Below are 20,521 nucleotides of genomic sequence, written 5' to 3' on the forward strand. Positions count from 1 at the left end.
ACAGACTCATCAAAGATACCAGGCTAAAATTAAGAAATTTATGAAAGAGTAAATAGGCTTTGTCAAAGATTTTGGTCAAATTACTTTTTGTTTAAAAAATAATTTTCCGTTTTAACGATGTAAAATATATATGTAGGACTCAAATCTATGGTGGGTTCCAGATCCATGGCAGATCCCTGATCTATGGTAAATATGACGTCCTGCCATTCCAAATCTATGGCAGATTTTTTAGAATCCTAATATATGGCAAATTTTAGTTTCCTAATCTATGGCGGATTTCTAGTTTTCAAATCTATGGCAGATTTTCTTCAAATGGAAGAACAGTCAATATATGTCTGGCCAATGATTTCAAAGTTGCCTTCAACATGTGGAAGTATCCTAAGGTATAACGAAAAAGCCAGTATAAGAATAACGGATAAGAGGTACGACAACGGAAGCATATCCATAACCATTTGTGAAATAGACCTTCCATAATGATCAACCAAATCGTGATGACAACCATAAAATTTTCTTAGTAGGAAATGATATATACTCATACAGACTTAAGGAATGAAATGATGTGCTCCGGGAGAATAAGCATTTACTACTCTGTGCATGATACCTTGTTGACCCTGTCATTTAACCAAGTCCCTTAAAACACCCAAAAAGCAGTTTTTATTAAAAAGTTTGACTTTTAACCTAATATTTATTTGAGCGTTAAAAAACTGATGACGATTGAAGTCAAAGTCTTGTAATGGCCAATGGCTTGTCTCAAAGAAGTGACTTTCTTCAAAAATCCAAATTTCTCCAACAGTACAGTTATTCGACATAAATAAAGCTGAACATAATGTGAATAGTTATTAGGAATGTATGACAGATTTTTTTTTTTAGTTTTCAAATGTCAAGAGGGATAATTTGCTACAATATAACAATCGCTGTAATAAAGCTGATAAGTGCTAAAGATTATGTTTAAAGCAAATTTGAAGAGTACCATATGGATGAAAAGGCAACAAGAAACAGCCTTTGCATAAAAAAAATTATTAAAACAAAACATACCAAAGTCACAGTAAAAACTCGTAAAATCAAGAAACAATATAACACCAGGAACACAGACGAGGATAATAAAAGAAGGAGCGAAAACAAACACGAAACATAAACACAGAAAACACCAAAAACACAAAAAAACATATTCATTTGCACGAAACTGCCTTCACTAGCGATTTTGCTGCTACGAATGACTATGGGTTTGTTTGCTAGTATCATCCGAATCAAATGAGTAAATCTTCTCATTTGCAGTGATTTCTGTCACCGTAGACTAGAATTCTGAAATATAATCTAATTTATGGATTAGGTTCCTTGAAAACTGGCCTTTTCTTTTCCTTCTATAGAACAAAACCGTCAGCGTTAGCGGCAGCGTGAACATTATGCATGTTATAGTTTACTCCTCTTCCCGGAAAATTACGTAATATCAAAATCTGCCATAGATTAGGAGAAAACATAAAACTGCCATAGATTTATGATTTGTTTGGCGTTTGTGACGTCACATTTACCATAGATTAGGAATCTGCCATAGATATGGAACCCACCATAGATTTGAGTCCTACATATATAAAATATATTCGCCGTTTCAGAACCTAAAGCAGTGGGTAATTGCGTTGTTCGTACCCCAAAACGAAAATTACGTCACGTCATTGGTTGGATTGCCATTTTTTAAGACGATGTTAGCCAATCACTACGCTTGTGAACAGTATTACTCAGAATTCATTAGATTCTGAAACGACGATTTATAGTAACCGACTTCGTGTTTATCGTATGCATCATCCAAAGTAGTATTTTATGTGAAAAAATACAAATGATTGGCTAATACACCAAAAGTGATTATTTTAGATCATTTCAACGGAAATTTATGTATTAACAACTTTTTAGATTTTAAGAAAAATCTATGCATTGGTAATTGGGGTTTGGGATTTAAAACAAAATTTTGGAACGTTTTTCGACGATTGTATGTGCTTTCTATACAACTGTGCATCTATTTCGAAAGAATTGATACTGAACAGTTATATTTCAAAAAATAATAGAGATTCAGATAAATGCAGTATTTCTTCGACTTTGAACCAAAGCTGTATGCAAACATTTACCATGATATATGACATAGCCCATTTACTGTACCTTGACTTGAATACTTTAGTTCCGAGATAGTCCGATTTCATTAAACAAAAACACATCACGTGATACATGTAACGTTCGATGCAATGCTTGGATCAATACAGACATTCTAGAGTAGTACGATAGGTTTTAATTGGGCTGAAAAGGGGAGGGGGTCAAAATAGATGTGTGTGTTCTAATATTTTAAATTGAAATATATTAAATCAATTCCTTTGCTTAGTTTGCCTATGTGAAAACTAGACAGATGAATAGACAAATGCCAAGTTATACGACTTAATTGTTCAACCTCCACTTTGATACAACAACTATCCCGGACCTCTTGAATAAGCAGTGTGAATATTTTAAAATCTGTATTTTCGACGTATTTTCGATGATTGTTTGGAAATATTGAATATCTCTTTCTTAATAATCCGTTTTACCTGGTTTGAACGTAAGTTCATCGGCACCAATTGTAAACTTTGAGGGAAATAAATATGATGTGGGAAATTTTGCAGTATACATCCATTGCAGTAACAACGCTGTCAACACAGATACCATTACAGTTGTTTTGTATCTTACCTTTAGATCAAACGGAAGAAATCTTCTTACCACGAGAAAGAAGATGTAGAAGATTTTGTGTCGTCGGGTTGCTGTCTCTTTTAGGGAAACACCACATCTCCTTTTATCAATATTTAACAATTGAATGCGTCGATAGAAGTAAAAAAAGTTTCTGGGAAAAACTGTTTCCGCGATAATAAACATTCAATTTCCCGTTTTATTTCTAGTTGTATTTACGATGACGTCTTGATAAAGGAATCTAATGAAAGGACTTTTAAAAAATCTGGAAAAAAATCATTGCGCAAAATTGTCCTTCGGATTTATAACAAAAGTATTGTTTTTTTTTTTAATTTTTAATGAAAAGAGAAGGCTCCTTCATTGTAAAAATTCGAATTGTTACCCTTTGCCACGATATTTACAATTTGGCGGGAAACGTCGTTAAACATTTCCGAAAGAAAGAAGTGATTTGCCCGCAAAATATGAGGCACAAAACAAGGAACAATTTTTGTCTCTCTCTAAAATCAGTACGGTATCATATATCAGTATGTATTTATTTTAAAATATACAATGAAAGCCAACTCATATAAAACATAAGAACAATGACAATAAATGAAGCTTGTAAAACTTTTCAATAAATGTCGCCATCTTTTGTATGGCATGTAATACGAAAACTCGATCAAGTTTTGAAATGAAAAAAGTGCTGACCTGTTACTTAATTTTTTCCTGATGCATATTATCAGAGCTTTTAAATTAAATCAATAAGACTCTTTTATTGCAATTTATATAACTTTTATAAAATCTTAACGTTGTAAGAAAATTTAAATGATTTTTCAAAGAATTCATCTCGATCTCCAACATATATCATAATCACAAAAATGGCATTTCAATGAGAAACTGTATCAACTCCCTTTAATGAATTACAATTATTATTTTTTTTATATATATAACCATAGGATATCATTTTCTGCGTGAGGGGAAAAGGGTGGGGCGGTATAGGAAAATACTATTGAATTTTCGTGCATTTTCAGTTCCCAAATTTATTAATTTCCGATTTCAGTATAGTAAATGATTTCTTAAACTTCAGTTTATTTTTTAGGACACAGTTATATCAGAGTTTCGTATAAATGATAGCAAACGTTTTTTATGAATATATAAATACAATATTAAAGTGTATTCTGTCCTAATTTTCAAGGCTTTGGGTTGACCTGGCCAGGGGATCAACTTATGACCGTCTGGATTTGAGGCGGCTAGCTAACAAGATGCGATATAAGATAAACTTATTTAAGCTTGGTATTCTCTGACTGTTTATGCCGTATTTACACTAAATCCAGTGGATGTTGGATGTGAACTGATTTATATTTTAGTCTTTGATACCTATTTTCTTTCATTAGTTGTTATTGACTTTGAACTAGCTGTCAGTAACTGCGAGTACTCTCAGATCTGTACTTAGTGTCCTTTTTGCTGTTAGGGATTAGGGAGGATAAATACCCTGCCACGTCCGATCTGTGTTTATGCTTGATGTTTTTTCTGATTTGTATCGATCTGATGAGTTAAGCCTTTTTCAACTGATTTTTATAGTTTGTTCTTATGTTGTGCTGTTACACCACTGTCCCAGGTTAGGGAACATGTTTAACCCCGCCACATTCTTTGTGTGGCTGTCCCAAAAATGTAGTTCAGTGGTTGACGTTGGTTCATGTCTGTCATATTTGTTTTTCGCAATTTGTTTTGTTATAAATTATGCCGTTAGTTTTCTCAATTGAATTGTCTCATATTTTTCATGTCGGGGCTTTTTATAGCAGACTATACGGTATGGGTTTTTCTCATTGTTGAAGGCCGTACGGTTGCCTATAATTGCTTACATTCACTTTATTTGAACTTTGATGGATAGTTGTCTCATTGGCAATCATACCTCATCTCCTTATTTTCATATTCTAGTTACATTTTACAGTATTATAAATCCAACAATAACACAAGTTAAATTAATCAAACAAAAAAGCCCAATTATACAAAACTCTAACCAAAGGGAGATTATCAAACATAAAAGTCAGATTTTTTGACGACATTTATTCTAGTTTTTATTGATCACCTGTGGGTAAAACAGAGTGTGAATTATACTTTTTGAATGTTTCGGTTTTTCAATGCCTTTTAATTTTGTAATTGATTGGCCTTCTATCTGTTTGGATATTTGTTTAAGTAAATATAACGCGTCTGGCGTATCAAAGATATTAGCTTAGTTAATATCTTTTTTTTACATTTTGTATATATCAATAGGTACCTTTTACTATCGTGGATGGTTGTGTATGTTTCATTTTTCCAAATAATATATAATATAATAGAAACTTTATGCTAGATTTGTATTCTCATTACTAACAATAGAATTGAGAACGGAAACGGGGAATATGTCAAAGAGACAACACACCCGACCAAAGAGCAGAAAACAGCCTAAGGTCACCAATGGGTCTTCAACGCAGCGATAAAATCCCGCACACGGAGGCGTGCTTCAGCTAGCCCCTAAACAATAATGTATACTAGTTCAGCGAAATGGACGCCACACTAAACTCCGAAACATATAAATGAACTGACCTAGAAAATTAAAAAAAAACACACACGACTAACAAAGGCTAGAGGTTCCTGAATTGGACAGGCGCAAAAATGCGGCGGGGTTAAACATGTTTTGTGAGATCTGAACCCTCCCCCCTTTACATCTTGCCAATGTGAAATAAACAAATACGCACAGTAAAGCTCAGTTTAAAAGAAGTCCGAGGCCGATATAAGAATAGTTAACAGAAGAAACTAGAACCAAATGACAATGATCAACTTAAATTGACAAATGACTACTACCAGTTATTGACATGACAGCTCCAGACCTTAATTAACTGATCGTATGGTTATGTCTTCATCATATGAAAATCAAACATAATCTCTCCCGTTAGGGGTTCAGTATCATGCCATCATATTAAATTTAACGAGAATATAACCCGTAATATTTTTTCTAATAATATTTTTACTTTTCGCTCAAAGTTTAACAATGCCTTAAACCATTTGGCGTGGGAAGAGTTTTATGTTATACTATTGACTTTTTTTAAATCCTAAACGCTATATTTGTTTATCGATCGAGTCAAGATATAGGATGGTTTAAATATAGCTCGTACCGTATATTCACACTTGCAAATTACATGATATATAAATGAAGGTCAAGATTGAGGGTCCCTCAATTCTGTATTCTTTACTTTTTAAGCCGTATTTTTCTATTCTTTTAATCTTTGCACATTATCCTCAGTTCTTTATATGTTAATACCCCATTTTTCTATATTCTTTATTTTTGGGCCTATTTTTCTATATTTCTATTTTATTGGCCGATGTTTCTGTAGAATTGGTCCATTATTCAATTTTCTATAAAGCTCAACCAGATCCTCACATTTACATATGTTTTGTAAAACATAGATCAAGTGATATTGAAAATTTATCTTGAACTGTAAAAATATTAATAAAAAAAACAATTTCTATAGAATCACATATAATTCTAAGGAAAGTATTCGTAAGAAAGCAAATTTCATTCATATCAGGAATGTTGGTAATTGGTTTGTGCTGTTACACCACTCACCATAGCGACTGTCCCAGATCAGCTTCACGGTTAAGGGCGCGCCATCATGTTTAAACCGGTAACATTATGTATACGCCTAACCAAGTAATGAGCCTGTAATTCAGTAGTTGATGTTTGTTGCTGTCTGTCATATTTGTTTTTCGTTTGTTGATTTGTACATAAATCAGGGCAGGGCGTTGGTGTTCGTTTGTATTGTTTTACGTTTTGCCATATCGGGGTCTTTTATAGCTTGCTTTGCGGTATGTATTTGCTCATTGTTGAAGGTCATGTACTGTTACCTATAGTTACTACATATACTTCATTTGGTCTCTGTTGAATAGTTGCTGTATACTTGTCTCATACCTTGACCCTAAACTTATAAAAGTTATAAAATATAAATCCAGTCTCCCTCGGAAACAATTATAGTATAATTCTAAGGAAATATGCATAAGCAAAAATCACAAATTAAAAGAATGTTCTTTGTATTTGGTATACAATAAACCGAACAAGGATGCAAGTTAAACGTGATATTAACACATTAGGAATTAAAGGCTTTGGTACATAAAATGGTCATAGTAATGATTATCAATCAGATAAAAAAAAATACGACATTTTCAAAGTAGTTTAGTATGAACACTAATGGCGCCAATCTACTAATACTGAATACAAATATATCAAAATGGGATATTTGATGTCATAGCAATAAGATTAAAACAGTATTTTAGCAGATTACGTCTTAAGCCTCAAAAGGTAAGATAAGACAGCATGTTAGACAATGACTTTATTCAAACAGAATTCTGATTTTATCACACACTTTTTACTCGGATTACCGTGAGAGAATACAAAGTACTGTTATGGCAGTTTCTGTGTGTGCTTTTAAACACGCATTACTGCGTATACATGTAAATACGCTGACGTTATCGAGTGCAAAATGGAATCTCTTTATTGCTTCATTTATATTAGTATTATCAATGAAATTTCATGAAAATGTCTCTTTTTTAAATCTTTTTTTCTTTTTCAGATGCGGTTAAAACTACATTCGTAAATGCATCAGATATTTGTCAAATCTATTTACCTTTCCTTTAAATAGCGTAAGCATAATAGCTTTAGGTAGATTTGTTGTCAAAAAATACATTATACGGTATGTATTTGCGTTATTCAAAATATATGAAAAGGGTAGGGTACTCAATCTGTGTCTGTCAGCTGCTCACCCTACCACAAAAAGGTTGAATTGCCCCCTCCCCCTCCCCGTAGAAAATGGCATATATTTATATTCAGATATATGACTTAATATGACTGATACGTATATATCGTCAGAAAGCAAGCCATTTTTGTGTATGAAATTGATCTTTGGTTACACATATTGTTTAAAGGTATATCCAACTGTTACAGCTGAAACGATTTACGATTTACCTCAAATTCTATACAAACAATGCAACAATGCTCTAAAAAATGTTCTAAATATTGCCTCAGTTAAAGTGAATGTCAATAATATACATCGAATTTCAACCTGCATTGAAGCGTACTGTCCTATATTTTAAACCTATAACTTTTCTTTAAATACCAGGTTTGAATTGACCACGGTTCACAGTTTAAACATTATTTGAAAGTGCGGCTCGTTGAAAAAAACAGGATAAATTACAACATGTCGGAGTCTTATAAACTGGTCTATTTCGCAGGAAAGGGAAGAGGTGAAATATGCAGACTCTTGTTTGCAGCTGCTGGGGTGAAATATGAAGATAAAAGAATCAACTTCGAAGACTGGCCAAAAGTAAAACCAAGTGAGTACATTTAATATCAGGTGTGCAATCTGATGTGTATTTCGGAATCTTTAATGTGGTGTGTTTCCTTCTATAGAAATGTATTGTTATTACCGTAAAACAAGCAAATAAAGTAGCGAGCTAATAAACAAATCAATTAACAACTAAATTTTTATTTATTAATTACCTACATAATTTATCTCTAAAGTGGGACGCTGTAGAGATTTTTATCGTTTCATTCTCACACTTACTTATCTATTAAGTCAGGATGTGATAGTAATTCGTTAATTGTTTAAGTTTTCTAAGTAGTGTTTTGTAAACTGTGTCTTTTCGGCATTTTTCGTTTTTTTTTTTTTTTTGTCGTGGCATTGCCAATTTGTCTTCGAATTATGAGTTCGAATGTCACCCTGATATCTTCCGCCTCTTTTTTATTTTGTTCTATCAGATGAAATATTATGAATAATATCTTGGTTTTTCGACAGTTTGTATGACTATTTTTATTATGTTTTTAATTTTTATATGGAAGCAGGATGCAGATATGTTTAGAATACATACGCTTCATGTGGCGTTGTCAGTTTCTCTTCGACTTCTGAGTTTTGAATGTCTACTTGGTATCCTCCACTTGTTTTTCCTAATCTGGAAATTATTTAGTACTTGTATCATAAGCATATGCCCCCCTTGATTGAAAAATATATAATTTTTAAGCATGAAATCGTCCGATTTATACCCCCTGGTATTATCCCCCCCCCCTTTTCAAAATCCTGTATTTTTCTTCCAATTGTTAGATTTTATCTGTATTTAACTTCACTTGTTTAACTTAAATATCTAAATTGTCATAACACACAATCCAGCCATCGACACACCAAAATGTTGTTTACATTTGTACTTAATAAATTCATTTAAACTGGTCTTGGTCAGAAAAAGAATAAGTAAACATAAATTTCGATTTATTAAAAAAACGTGTCATTACATATTCCAATCGATTTTGAAGGTTGTTCTTTAAATGCATATATTAGTATACAATGAAATGTGTCTGCTATAGACTGAAGACATGTTTTATCCGGTTATTGTCGAGCCTGCGACTATGTCGCAAAAGCGAGACATAGCGATCCTACATTCCGTCGTCGGCATTGTCGTCGTCGGCGGCGTCCACAAATATTCACTCTGTGGTTAAAGTTTTTGAAATTTTAATAACTTTCTTAAACTATCCTGGATTTGTACCAAACTTGGACAGAAGCTTGTTTATGATCAAAAGCTAGTTTCTAGAAGGAAATTTTGTAAAAATATATTTCCTGTTTTTCCGTATATTACTTATAAATGGACTTAGTTTTTCTTCCAGTTAACATTACATTCACTCTGTGGTTTAAGTTTTCAAAAATTTAATAACTTTCTTAAACTATCCTAGATTTGTACCAAACTTGGACAGAAGCTTGTTTATGACCAAAAGCTAGTATCTAGAAGGAAATTTTGTAAAAATTTATTTCCTGTTTTTCCGTATATAACTTATAAATGGACTTAGTTTTTCTTCCAGTTAACATTACATACAGTCTGTTGTTAAATATTTTAAAACATTTATTAGATTCATAAACCATTCTGGATTTTTACCAAACTTGGACAGAAGCTTCTTACAATCAAAAGATAGTATCTATAGGAATTTTTTTTATATTTTTTCCCCATTTTTGTTGAGCCTGTGACTAGCAGCAGAAGTAGGCGAGACACTGGGTTCCACGGAACCCTTTTGAATTTTTGCTTTTGCATTGATTTAGACCCAAAATGTTAGTCTGATCATTTCAAAACAGAAAATTTTATATTTTATTCGGGATTTTCACAAGGAATTTTTTCTCATATTCTCTGTCAGTGTTTTATATCACCTGAGGTGTTAGGGGAAGAAGATATAGGGCACTGACTGGGAACATGAACGCATATCACCTGTGAATCCTGTGAGATAATAATGTTATACTCAACATTTATTACAATGCTGATCTTAGTTTTTTATTCACAGGGTATATGGGCTCATATCCCCAGCCAATGTACTGTACAATGTATAATCAAGAAGCAGATAATCCGATATATATCTCTCCAGTATAATATAAAATGATATTTATTTTTCAGCAACACCTCTGGGCAGTCTACCATATTTAGAAGTTGGCAAAGAAATCTTAGGACAGAGTCTAGCAATAGCAAGATTTCTGGCAAAAAAATTTGGTGTGTATTGTTGCTTTTTGTGTTATTTCCTAGTTTTTTTTATATTGTTTTATTTCATATATTTTTGGCGGAGAAGATTTTGATATGTCTTTTCAAAACCATGTCCTTTTCAATACAATTCTTCTGATTTCATATTATTGATTTGTCATTCCATTTGATTTTTAACTAACTAATTTGACGTATGTTTTTATAAGATAAATGACACTGATTCTAAAAACGTTTACTTAGCCAATCAGTCAATATCATATATTTAAATGTTATAGAACTCTTTCTGAAGATGAGCTTAACATTTTCAACGGAATTTTCTTTTAAAATCTGCCCATCTTAAACAATTCATGTAACAGTAAAATATATTTAATTTGTATGGGTAAATTATCTAATTATGCCCCATTACTCGAAATATAACTGCCGTTATCATTTGCAGATTTATTTGGAAAGACTGACTTAGAATTTGGTAAGATCAATGCCATTATGGACACTTTGGTTGATTACAGATCCGAAGTGTATAAGGTCATGTTTGAGAAAGATGAAGCAAAGAAGGTATGTTGTTAAATGGCATAGTGAGAAAAATTTGAGCAAAAATAAAAGTATGGATAGGGTCAAAATATCCGTTTTGTAGGCGTCGACAAACAATCGGGATATTCCATATTTTGAAAGAGATGATACATTTGTACCACATGTTGGTACCATTTCTATCAATATATGGAATATCAAAATTGTCTGTCATGTGGTTATGGTTATCAACCACTTGATACGGTTAACGGCTTAATTTCATTTTTTTAAATGACAACATAGTAATAAATTAATTATTTTTTCCATTTTCTTTTCATCAGATTGTAAATACATGCAATGTAGGTCAAAGTAGATGGAACGTAACGAAATACGAAAAACTGTCAAAACATCTACTTTGAATAAGGGGGTATGACATTAATATATGGTAAAAATGAAAACTTATCGATTAAATGCGTAATTACACTGTATATAAAATATTACATTTTAAAATGGAGGCATATGTGTGAGCCAATGCTCCGTGTTGAAGGCCGTACCTTGACCTATAATGGTTTACTTTTATAAATTGTAACTTGGATGGAGAGTTGTCTCATTGGCACTCATCCTCAATCCTCAATCTTAAGGCCTGTTGGCACGAATTTTCCCAATGTGCAGGTTTTCTCTTTGGTGCGTTTTTCTCGGCGTATTTTCTTCTCTGTGCTTTAGTTTAGTATGCGCTGGTTAAGATTGAGATTGAGGAACAGCAGTATCAAATCTGCCTGTTCTGTCAATGTAATGTGCCACTGTTTGTAGTTTGGCTTTTGTCTCTTCGGTGTTCTCGCCGTCTAGTCTCGTTAGCATAGTAGCTAAATTCAGGTTTCTGATCCCGACCTCTTTGGATATTTGTTGTAACATATCTGCTCGTTCGTTCTCATAGCAGGGACACTCCAGAAGGAAATGGTGAGGTGTTTCAGGTGCTCCACAGTTGCATGATTCTATGCCGTTGGTTTGGCCTACTCGGTTCTTGTAGTAGTTGAGTTCTGTATAGCCAGTTCTTAGTTGGGCGAATATACTGAAATGTCTTTTAGTGGGAAAATCATACATAATTGAGTGTTTCGTAGTTGGTATTTTTTCGTAAAGGTCCCTGCCTCTCTCAGATATTTCCCATCTTCTCTGCCATTTTTCTCCTGTACTTTTATAGGCTGCCTGTTTGACGTCCTGTAGTGTTATGACGTTATTTTCCGGTGGTAGTTCTTTTGCTTCCTGTGCTGCTGTTTTTGCAAGGATGTCAGCCTCGTCATTGCCAGCTATATTGGCATGTCCTGGTGTCCATGATATGATTACATTTAGTCCTTTTTGCCTAAGATGCTCAATGTTTTCTTTTATTTCTCTTATTACGGAGATGTAGCTATTTGGGGCCCAGTTCAGTGTTAGTAATCCCACGGCGCTTTGACTGTCAGAGAAAATTTTGATTTTTTGTATTGTGTTGTACATATTTTCTGTAATGCAGTATTCAAGGACCATGAGAATCGCTATGAGTTCCGCCAGGAGGATGGATCCTCTTTGTGCCACAGGTCTGTGTAGTCTTGCAGCAGGTTTAATGTGTTCTGCATAAATAATTGCTCCTGCTCCACAGGGTCCTGGGTTCCCTAAGCATGATCCATCTGTGAACGATATTGCTTGTTCTTGTGCGCAATCTCCCATGAGTTGGTTAATGGTTTCCTGGCAAAGTTCTTGTTGCTCACTTGTCCTTGATTTTGAGTTGCCTAGTCGACTCCAATATGAAGGTTTTGATTGGGTCATTTGAGTTTCTCCCAGTCTGTAGGTAAACTCAGGTTCTATGAGATTGATGTTAATCTTCGTCTGTTTGTCCATTTCTGCTGCTTGGCTTAGTGCTTTGCCCATTGGTGTTGGGTACTTGTCATAGGTGTCCTGATCTTCATACCTCACAAGTTGCTGTTTGATGGGTTCCTGTGCAGATTTGGATTTAATCTTTGCTATCTCTTTTATGGCTATTTGTTCTAGCCTAAGGTCTATTGGCATAACTCCTGTTTCGACTTCTAGTGCTTCTCTGCCAGATGTTGTAGGCATATCCATGCATAGGATTAGTGCTTTTCTCTGTACTCTGTCAAGTTTTTGCAGGTCTTTTGGATCTGCTATTTGCCATGCTGGGCTACAGTATTCCATGACTGATCTAACTAGACTGTAGTATAATTGTAATAGCTTTTCTGTCTTTACTTTGCTAATCTGTCTCACTTCTCTCAGAATAGTTAAATTCCGGTTTGCTCTTTTTTCAATAGCATCTATGTGTTTGCTAAAGGTCATTTTCTCGTCCATAATGATTCCAAGGAGCTTTGGTGTCGAGCTGTATTTGAGTTCTTTACCTTGAATCAAAATACGTTTGTCCTCTTCATCGATTGTCTTTTTTGAGAAGATGCATATTTCAGTTTTGTCCAGGTTGATGTTTACTCTCCATTTCTGAGTCCATTTCACTGCTTTTGTGATGTCATCCTTCATTCTATCCTTTAGTTCTATTATCTGGTCTGGTTTAGCTGTTTGCCAGATTGTTCCATCATCAGCAAATTTTGTGTAGTCTCCTAGAATATCTCCCAGTAGGTCGTTGATAAAGATGTTGAATAATGTGGGAGCAAGAACTGATCCTTGTGGCAGCCCTATCTTTGTTTCAAATTCTTCGCCTACATAGTTTTCAAAGGTGCATCTTGCCATTCTGTTATTTAGGAAATCTTTAATCCAGGCCCATGTTTTTCCTCTAATACCCAGATGGTGTAATTTCACTAATAGTCCCTCTCGCCAGATTGAATCATATGCCTTTTCTAGGTCAATAAGACATGCAAGGGTGATTTCTCCTTTATTGAATTTTTCTATCGTGTTTTGGATAAATCTGATCAGGCAGTTTGATGTTGAGTGTTTTTTCCTGAATCCTTCTTGTTTTTCTTCTATAAGCTTCATTCCTTCTATGAACGCTGCCAGCCTGTTAAGAACAATTCTTTCGGTAATTTTGCACATGACACTGGTTAGACTTATAGGGCGGTATGATGATGGTGAGTAGTAGTTGGTTTTCCCTTGTTGCCTCAGGAATTTGATGTTTGCTGTCTTCCATTCCTGTGGTAACCGGCCATGTTTTAGTGTGAGGTTCACCATAGTTCGTATTGCTTCTATGAGGTTTTCTCCTGCAAACTTAAATAGTTCTGGGAAGTGGCTGTCAGCTCCAGGTGATTTACCTATTTCTAGTAGGTATATTGCTGCTTCAACTTCGTCCGTCGTAACCTCATAGTCCAGTTTATGTTCTCTTTTTGTCAATCTTTTCTCCAGTTCACATATTCTTTTGTATTCCTCTTGAGTCTGTTTGTAGAACTCTTCGTCAAATTCATCGGTCTTTAGATGTTTACCCTCAAAAAATGTTTTTTGCAAAATTTTACATTTTTCTTGATTTGAAAAGGCTGGTGGTTCGTCTTGTTCTATTAATGGTAGGATGGTGTTGCAATCTTTCTTTTTGGTCAATTTCTTATAAGTAGTCCATACCTCTTTTGAATTTCTGGATGTATTGATCTGGTCTACTAAGCGTTCACTCCAATCATTCATAGCTTTCTCCTTTTCATTTTCAAACTTTACTTCTGCTGTAACAAGGGCTTCTTTGTTTTGTGGGATGTTTCTCTTCCTATATTGCCTTTGTTTATAGTTTAAGTTTTTCTTTGCTTGGTTAACATCATAATTCCACCATGGAGGTTTAGTTGATTTTTTATCTTTCATCTCTTTTTGGCAAATAACTTCCTGCATTGTTTTGTCAATAGCCGCTTTAAGTGATTGATATACTTCGTCTACATTGTCATTGCTTGGATTATTCAGTAGCCATTCTTCCATGTTCTTTTCAGCCTGTTCTTTCCATTTATTCCAGTCTACTTTGTTAATTTGCCATACTTTCCTTTTTGATGAGTTGTTTTGTTCCTTTTTGCATACATCAAGTTCTGTTAGTATGCATATATGGTCAGATCGTACGTTTTCGTGGGCTAATGTTGAGCAGTTTTGTACTTTATTTTTTGTGCTGGGTGTTATAATTACTAGATCAATGACACTTTTGGTATTCCGTCTTGTAGGCTGGCCATCATTTACACACAGCATGTCTGTTTTGGTCAGGAAGTTTTCAATTATTTCCCCTGCCTTGTTTGTCTTGTCATTGTTCCATTCTAAGCTTTTAGCATTAAGGTCTCCCATTATAATCAATTCATGCTTGTTGTCTTGTTGTACCTTTTGAACTTTGGTTGTTAATTCTTCAAGTTGTTTTGTTTCTTCTGGTGGAATGTAGGGTACTAGCAGATTGAATATGATGTTGTTATCTGTGTGTATGGTAGCTGCTACGCTTTCATAGTTTGTGTCTTCGAAGTCTGTGAATTTAGTGACTGTGAAGTTGGTTTTGTGAGTGTTGATGCAAATAGCCACGCCCCCGCCTTTTCTTCCTTTACGTGGTTTGTCAAACACTTGCCAGTCTAAAAATGTTAATTTTTTATTCTCCTCTTGGTGGGTTTCATTTAAACAAACAATATCTACATCATAACTATTTACAATATGTACAAGTTGTTGGTAAGCCGTACTAATGGCCTGTGCATTCAGGAAGAGGAGTTTCATTCTGTGTATTCAGTATGCTGTAGAGTCTCCTCTTGTTGATTATTTCAAGGTATTTTTTACACCTTGTTGATGTTGCTGGGTGTATGTTCCCACAGTTTACGCAACACGGGGTGTTTTTGCAGTCTTTTATCTTGCAATTTTCTTTCCCACAGTTTGAACAGGTAGCTAGATTTAGACAGCGCTTGCCAATGTGTCCAAATTTGTTGCAATTGTAACACCTCACGACTTTGACAGGTTGTTCTGCTTGAAATTTGGAATATGTTGTTGTGCCGGGATGGCAGTATCCTTTGGAGACGATAGCTTTTTTTTCGTCCTCGTGGTCAGCAAAGGTTACTTTTACTACTGGCATAAGTTTCCCAGTGTCTCTGTACTTTTTTCTTTTCACTTCTTTAATTTTGTAAAGATGTGACAGATCTAATGATAGATTTTCCTCTGATAGATGGACAGGAATATTATGTAAGTAACAAGAGCTTGTTCTGTGGTTTATAGATCTTGGTTTGTGTGCTACAGACTTTTCACCAAATACTGATGTGTTTATTGGCCACGAATTAATGATTTTGTCCCTTGTTTTCTGGTCTTTCAGGTGGATAGCTATTCCCCCTTTTGGTAGGCTATACGCCTCTTCTATTTGATCTTCAAGTGCTTTGATTTTTGTTAGCTCTTTTCTGATTGTTGTACTGTCTGTAACTATGTTTGGCTGTTCTATGTTGTCTATAATTATAATTTTTTCTGGGTCTTTCTTCTCTCTCAGTACCTTTGGTAGTTTTCCTTCTGTGTTCTGCTTATGATTATTACTTTGCAGATAACCTTGTCCTATTGTTTTTGTGATCTCTAATAATTTATCTATTTTCTGGTCTGTTTTGGTATCACTAGTTGTTTGATGATACTCAGCTGTAAGTATATATGGTTGTTTTATGATACAGAGTGCACATGGGAATTTAATACCTGTACTTATAATTTTTCCTGCATCCTCTGTTGTATATCCTGCGCATACACAGTGCCACCACTTATTGCACAAATCGCATGCAAGCCAGGTAATTTCTTTCACAGTACTTACAGTTTTTGGTGGTTCGTCTTTACAACACCCAGCACATAAAAAGCTCTCCTTTCCTTCTGCAGGGTTGTTCAACTTTTCTTTCTCCTTCTTGTCCTGTGTTTCTTCAGTGACTGAGTTTCTCTTCCTATTGCTGGTCAGACGGTTACTTCTTCTAATGGTAGGCATGGATTGTTTTCATGAGTTGGGTATATATCTATATTTATATAATGATATGTTTGTATTATATATGTTTATTCGGATATATGCTTTGTACTCTATAAGGATCTAATAATATCTACCTAGCAAGATGATTTTAAGGCTATCACGCAGACTTTTGTGGTATTGTAGTGGAGTGATAGGATAAACCCACCTAAGCTCTACTACTTACCTGTTTTTTTTTGTTTTTTTTTTGCTTTGGCCGAAGGTGTCCTGCATGTAGATATTTTTCCAGTACTCTATTCCCAACTTCTATTTGATTTAAACAGAAATCTTCCTAACAGGATAAACTTTAAGGCTATCGTGCAAACTTTTGTGGTGGTGTAGTGGAGTGATAGGATAAACCCACCTATGCTCTACTACTTACCTATTTGTTGCTTTGGCCGAAGGTGTCCTGCATGTAGATGTTTCTCCAGTGCTCTATTCCCAACTTCTATGTGAGGCTCATGTTTAGCGAGTCGAATGTGTGGTATTTCTATCCTGGTAATTGGTGCTTTTTTTAGATGGTTGGTTGATTGATTGATTGATTTGGGTAGCTGTCGGTTTTCTAACAGTGATAGGATAAACCCACCTAAGCTGTTAGAGAAGCGAATTCGTCTCCTCAATTTCAATATCTATTACCAAGATGTCTTTTTCATTCACCTCTTGGTAGCACTCTTTGTAGGTGTCCAGGAGGATATGTTTTGTTATTGCTAGACTTAGACTTTGGCCAGGGTGGACACCGTCCTTGTTATTTATGGTTAGGTTAACAGTTCTCCTTGTCCAAGACCTTCCTCTCCTTTTTCTTCCTCTGAAGAAGTATCTGCTGACTTTAATAGAGTTTTTTCTAAGTGTCGAGTTAATTTTCCAGATGTTTTTGTTTAGCGCTGTTATTTGTTTTGTTAGGAGACTGTCCTGATTTTTGAAATTTTCTGGATGTTTGTGGCCTTTTCTCTTATTCCATGTAGAGATTGATAGGACGGGACAGTCAATAAATTTTATCTCAGCTGAGGAATATTTGTTTACTATGGATATTGCTCTCTGGAACTCTTTTTCTATTGTCTCTATTGATCTATTACCTTTGTGTCTCAATTCTATGAATTTACCCTCTTTATGAGTTAGGTCACACGTTCCTGCCCAAAAATAAACAACAATATGATTGTGTCTTTGTATTGCTTTCTCAATGCGATCTTTGAGTAGATCCACAAGTGTGCTTGTTCTGGCGCCACTGATACACCAAGATTCGATAGGAAAGTTATATTGTTTACATGCGTCTCTCAAGCAAAAACCCTTGCTGTCTGATATCAATATGGGTACTTTATACCTTATACCGGAGGGTCTGTGTGGCTGTTCTTCAATATATCTCTGTAACTTTCTCCTGCTCATCTGATTGTTAAGGTTTTCGTGGTTTTCTTACTTGTAAAGTGAATGGAACTGTTCCCGGTTTGTTTTGTATTTGAATGGAGAGTTTACCTAAGGGACAATACTGTTGTATTTACCCGCCAAACTGTCAGAAACTGGCCGGTGGAGAAAAAAGTAAGATCGGGTTTGTTTCGATTTAAGGAAGTAGCATGTATTGCTGATGTTGATCTATTGTGTATTTATCGTATAATTATACGTAAAGGATACTACTTATCGATTCTTTCAACTTTTTTCAAACTTTTCTTTGGAGCTGTCAAAAAAGTCGACCATTCATTTCCAGCGCATGCGTATCTCCTATATCTATATATGACATTATATGCAATGATAGTATCGTGACATCATATATAAAACATTACATTATCATTATTTAAGATTATAGGCACATGACATTATATCAAATGGTTCTCCTCGGCCATTCCGTCTTACTTTACCAATAAAAACTGACCGCCAATTTTTTGCCAAAAATGCTGAAAGTGGCGTTCAACACCAACAATCAATCAATCAATCAATCAATCAATCAATCAATTAATCAATCAATCAACCAATCAATATATCAAATGATTGCCGCATGACACTGGAATGGAATCGTTGTCATTTATGTTGATATGATTCATTATGATCAGAAGTGATAATCTATAGTACACAGGTCGTCAGTTAGCAAATATGGTATTTTTTTTAAATATCACTATTTTTTGTGATTCTAAGTATATATGTATTGCAATGTATGTTAATTGCAGGCAGAAGGCATGAAGAAAATGGATGAAGAAACTCTACCAAATCTGTTAAAGAATTTGCAGAAAATGTTAGAAGCAAATAAATGCAAGGACTGTGGATTTTCTGTTGGTAAAAGTGTAAGTAAACGGAATTAGCATATCTAGCACAGCCCTCTCAATTGTATATCAATTATACCAAGTACTTAATCATCATCCTTAGGGCAGTTTGTGTATAGAAAATAGATACTTGATCCCAAGCGTCTGTAAACAAGGGTCCCATATAGGTTGTATCAATCCAATGACAATGTTTTACTCGTCGTTTTGGTACTTAAGTTTAGTTTAGTTTAGTTAAAACATATTTTATTGTCTAAATAATCAATAGGATTGGATGAAAGTTGTAACACAGTAAGGCATAATGCAAATAATTACAAAATACAAAAAATCCTTCTTTTGGAAGTTTCATTTGTTGAATTGGTTATAGACATGACAAAAACAAGACACTGTGAAATGTCTGAAGTTCAGATAGAAAGATCGGTCATACCTGTGTGTTGCTTAATTCTTTTGAGGGAGGATATGTACCAGTTAGACAACACTAGACTATGCTCAACTACTCCCCATGAGTATGTTAGCGGGTGATCTAATTGGAATAAAAAAATTAATGTTGACCTTCATTTGTTAGTTTCTGCTCGACTAATAAAGCAAATAGAAAAAGCAAAAAGGATCAAATATTGATTAAAATTATGGGAGGGGATATATTTAAAGAACGTTGTATATAATTGCATGACTGATTTATTGAGATATTAAAATATGTGCAAAAATTTTAATTTAGTAATACGGTATAGGAATCATGTGACTTGAAAATTTAAAACGCAGTGGTTGTCATTGTTCTAGATATTATAATATCTTTGATATTCGGTATCTGATGATATGCTGCGGTCCTGTTTGTGTCTGTTATAGACATTAGATAATGAAAGAAGATTTGGAGTCGACCTCTAATTTAACCAACGAAACTTTAAGACGTAACTTAAAACTGACAAAAATATTTATCTTGTGGAATCCATTTCTTGTATAATATATATATTTATATCATCGAAAAAGGGATTATTGTAAAAGGGGTACACAATCTGATAATTTTAGTTACTAGTATTATAAATCAATTTATATATTTTTCAGACAACTGTTGCAGATTTATACCTTTACGATGTATTGGAAGGTGCTGTCACCACGAAGGCCGATGCGTTGGATAAATACCCGGATGTAAAGGCTTGTTACAAGAAAGTAACATCTCTACCCAAAATAGCTCAATGGTTGAAAGATCGTCCAAAATCAGATTTTTAAATGCAGAGAACAATATTACTCACAGACTTTTCTGAAAATAAGCAGCAATTAATAAAATACTCCTGTAAAATACAATTTCACCTTCACTGTTTTTTTAACATTTTTTGTAATATTTTATGCAATGTTTAGAGCGTACATTCATAGATATATATGTACACCATAGTTTCGAATCTTCGACTGCAAACTATAAATTGGTCATATCCTATTAGACGATTCGATGTCATGATTTTTGTCTCGCCTTGACGGAGTCAAAAAGCGAGACATAGGTATGCTGTTTCCGGCGGCGGCGGCGGCGGCGGCGGCGGCGGCATCAACAATGTATTAGTTTGTGATTAGGTCTACTTCATGGTGAACCACTAGTGGTAGGTCAGTGATATTTGGTATGCAGTTGATTTAGCATTGGCACATCTCATTACCATGGAGGTTATTTGGCCCCGCCCCCTCAGTCAAGGTA

At 34.5% G+C, this 20,521-nt stretch overlaps 2 protein-coding genes across 2 annotated transcripts in view; one reads left to right on the forward strand and one right to left on the reverse strand.

Annotated features, from left to right (window-relative positions):
• Window positions 1-20,521, reverse strand: part of LOC127719947 (basic phospholipase A2-like) — a 35,172-nt gene that overhangs the window by 7,805 nt on the left and 6,846 nt on the right. The gene's annotated exons all lie outside the window — the stretch shown is intronic.
• LOC127719946 (hematopoietic prostaglandin D synthase-like) lies at window positions 7,831-20,153 on the forward strand. Its single transcript, XM_052226312.1, has 5 exons — window positions 7,831-8,046; window positions 10,138-10,230; window positions 10,655-10,770; window positions 18,754-18,867; window positions 19,903-20,153. Exons 1-5 carry the CDS (start codon window positions 7,911-7,913, stop codon window positions 20,065-20,067), a joined length of 624 nt encoding a protein of 207 aa, XP_052082272.1. The 5' UTR covers window positions 7,831-7,910; the 3' UTR covers window positions 20,068-20,153.

This window comes from Mytilus californianus, unplaced genomic scaffold, assembly GCF_021869535.1.
Source record: "Mytilus californianus isolate M0D057914Y unplaced genomic scaffold, xbMytCali1.0.p SCAF_11, whole genome shotgun sequence".
Lineage (NCBI taxonomy): Eukaryota > Metazoa > Mollusca > Bivalvia > Mytilida > Mytilidae > Mytilus > Mytilus californianus.

Coding starts and splice junctions, on each gene's coding strand:
- LOC127719946 (XM_052226312.1), top strand. CDS start 7,911: ATGTCGGAGTCTTATAAACTGGTCTATTTCGCAGGAAAGGGAAGAGGT. Junction 10,771..18,753: donor AGAAAGATGAAGCAAAGAAG/GTATGTTGTTAA, acceptor TGTTAATTGCAG/GCAGAAGGCATGAAGAAAAT. Junction 18,868..19,902: donor GATTTTCTGTTGGTAAAAGT/GTAAGTAAACGG, acceptor TATATTTTTCAG/ACAACTGTTGCAGATTTATA.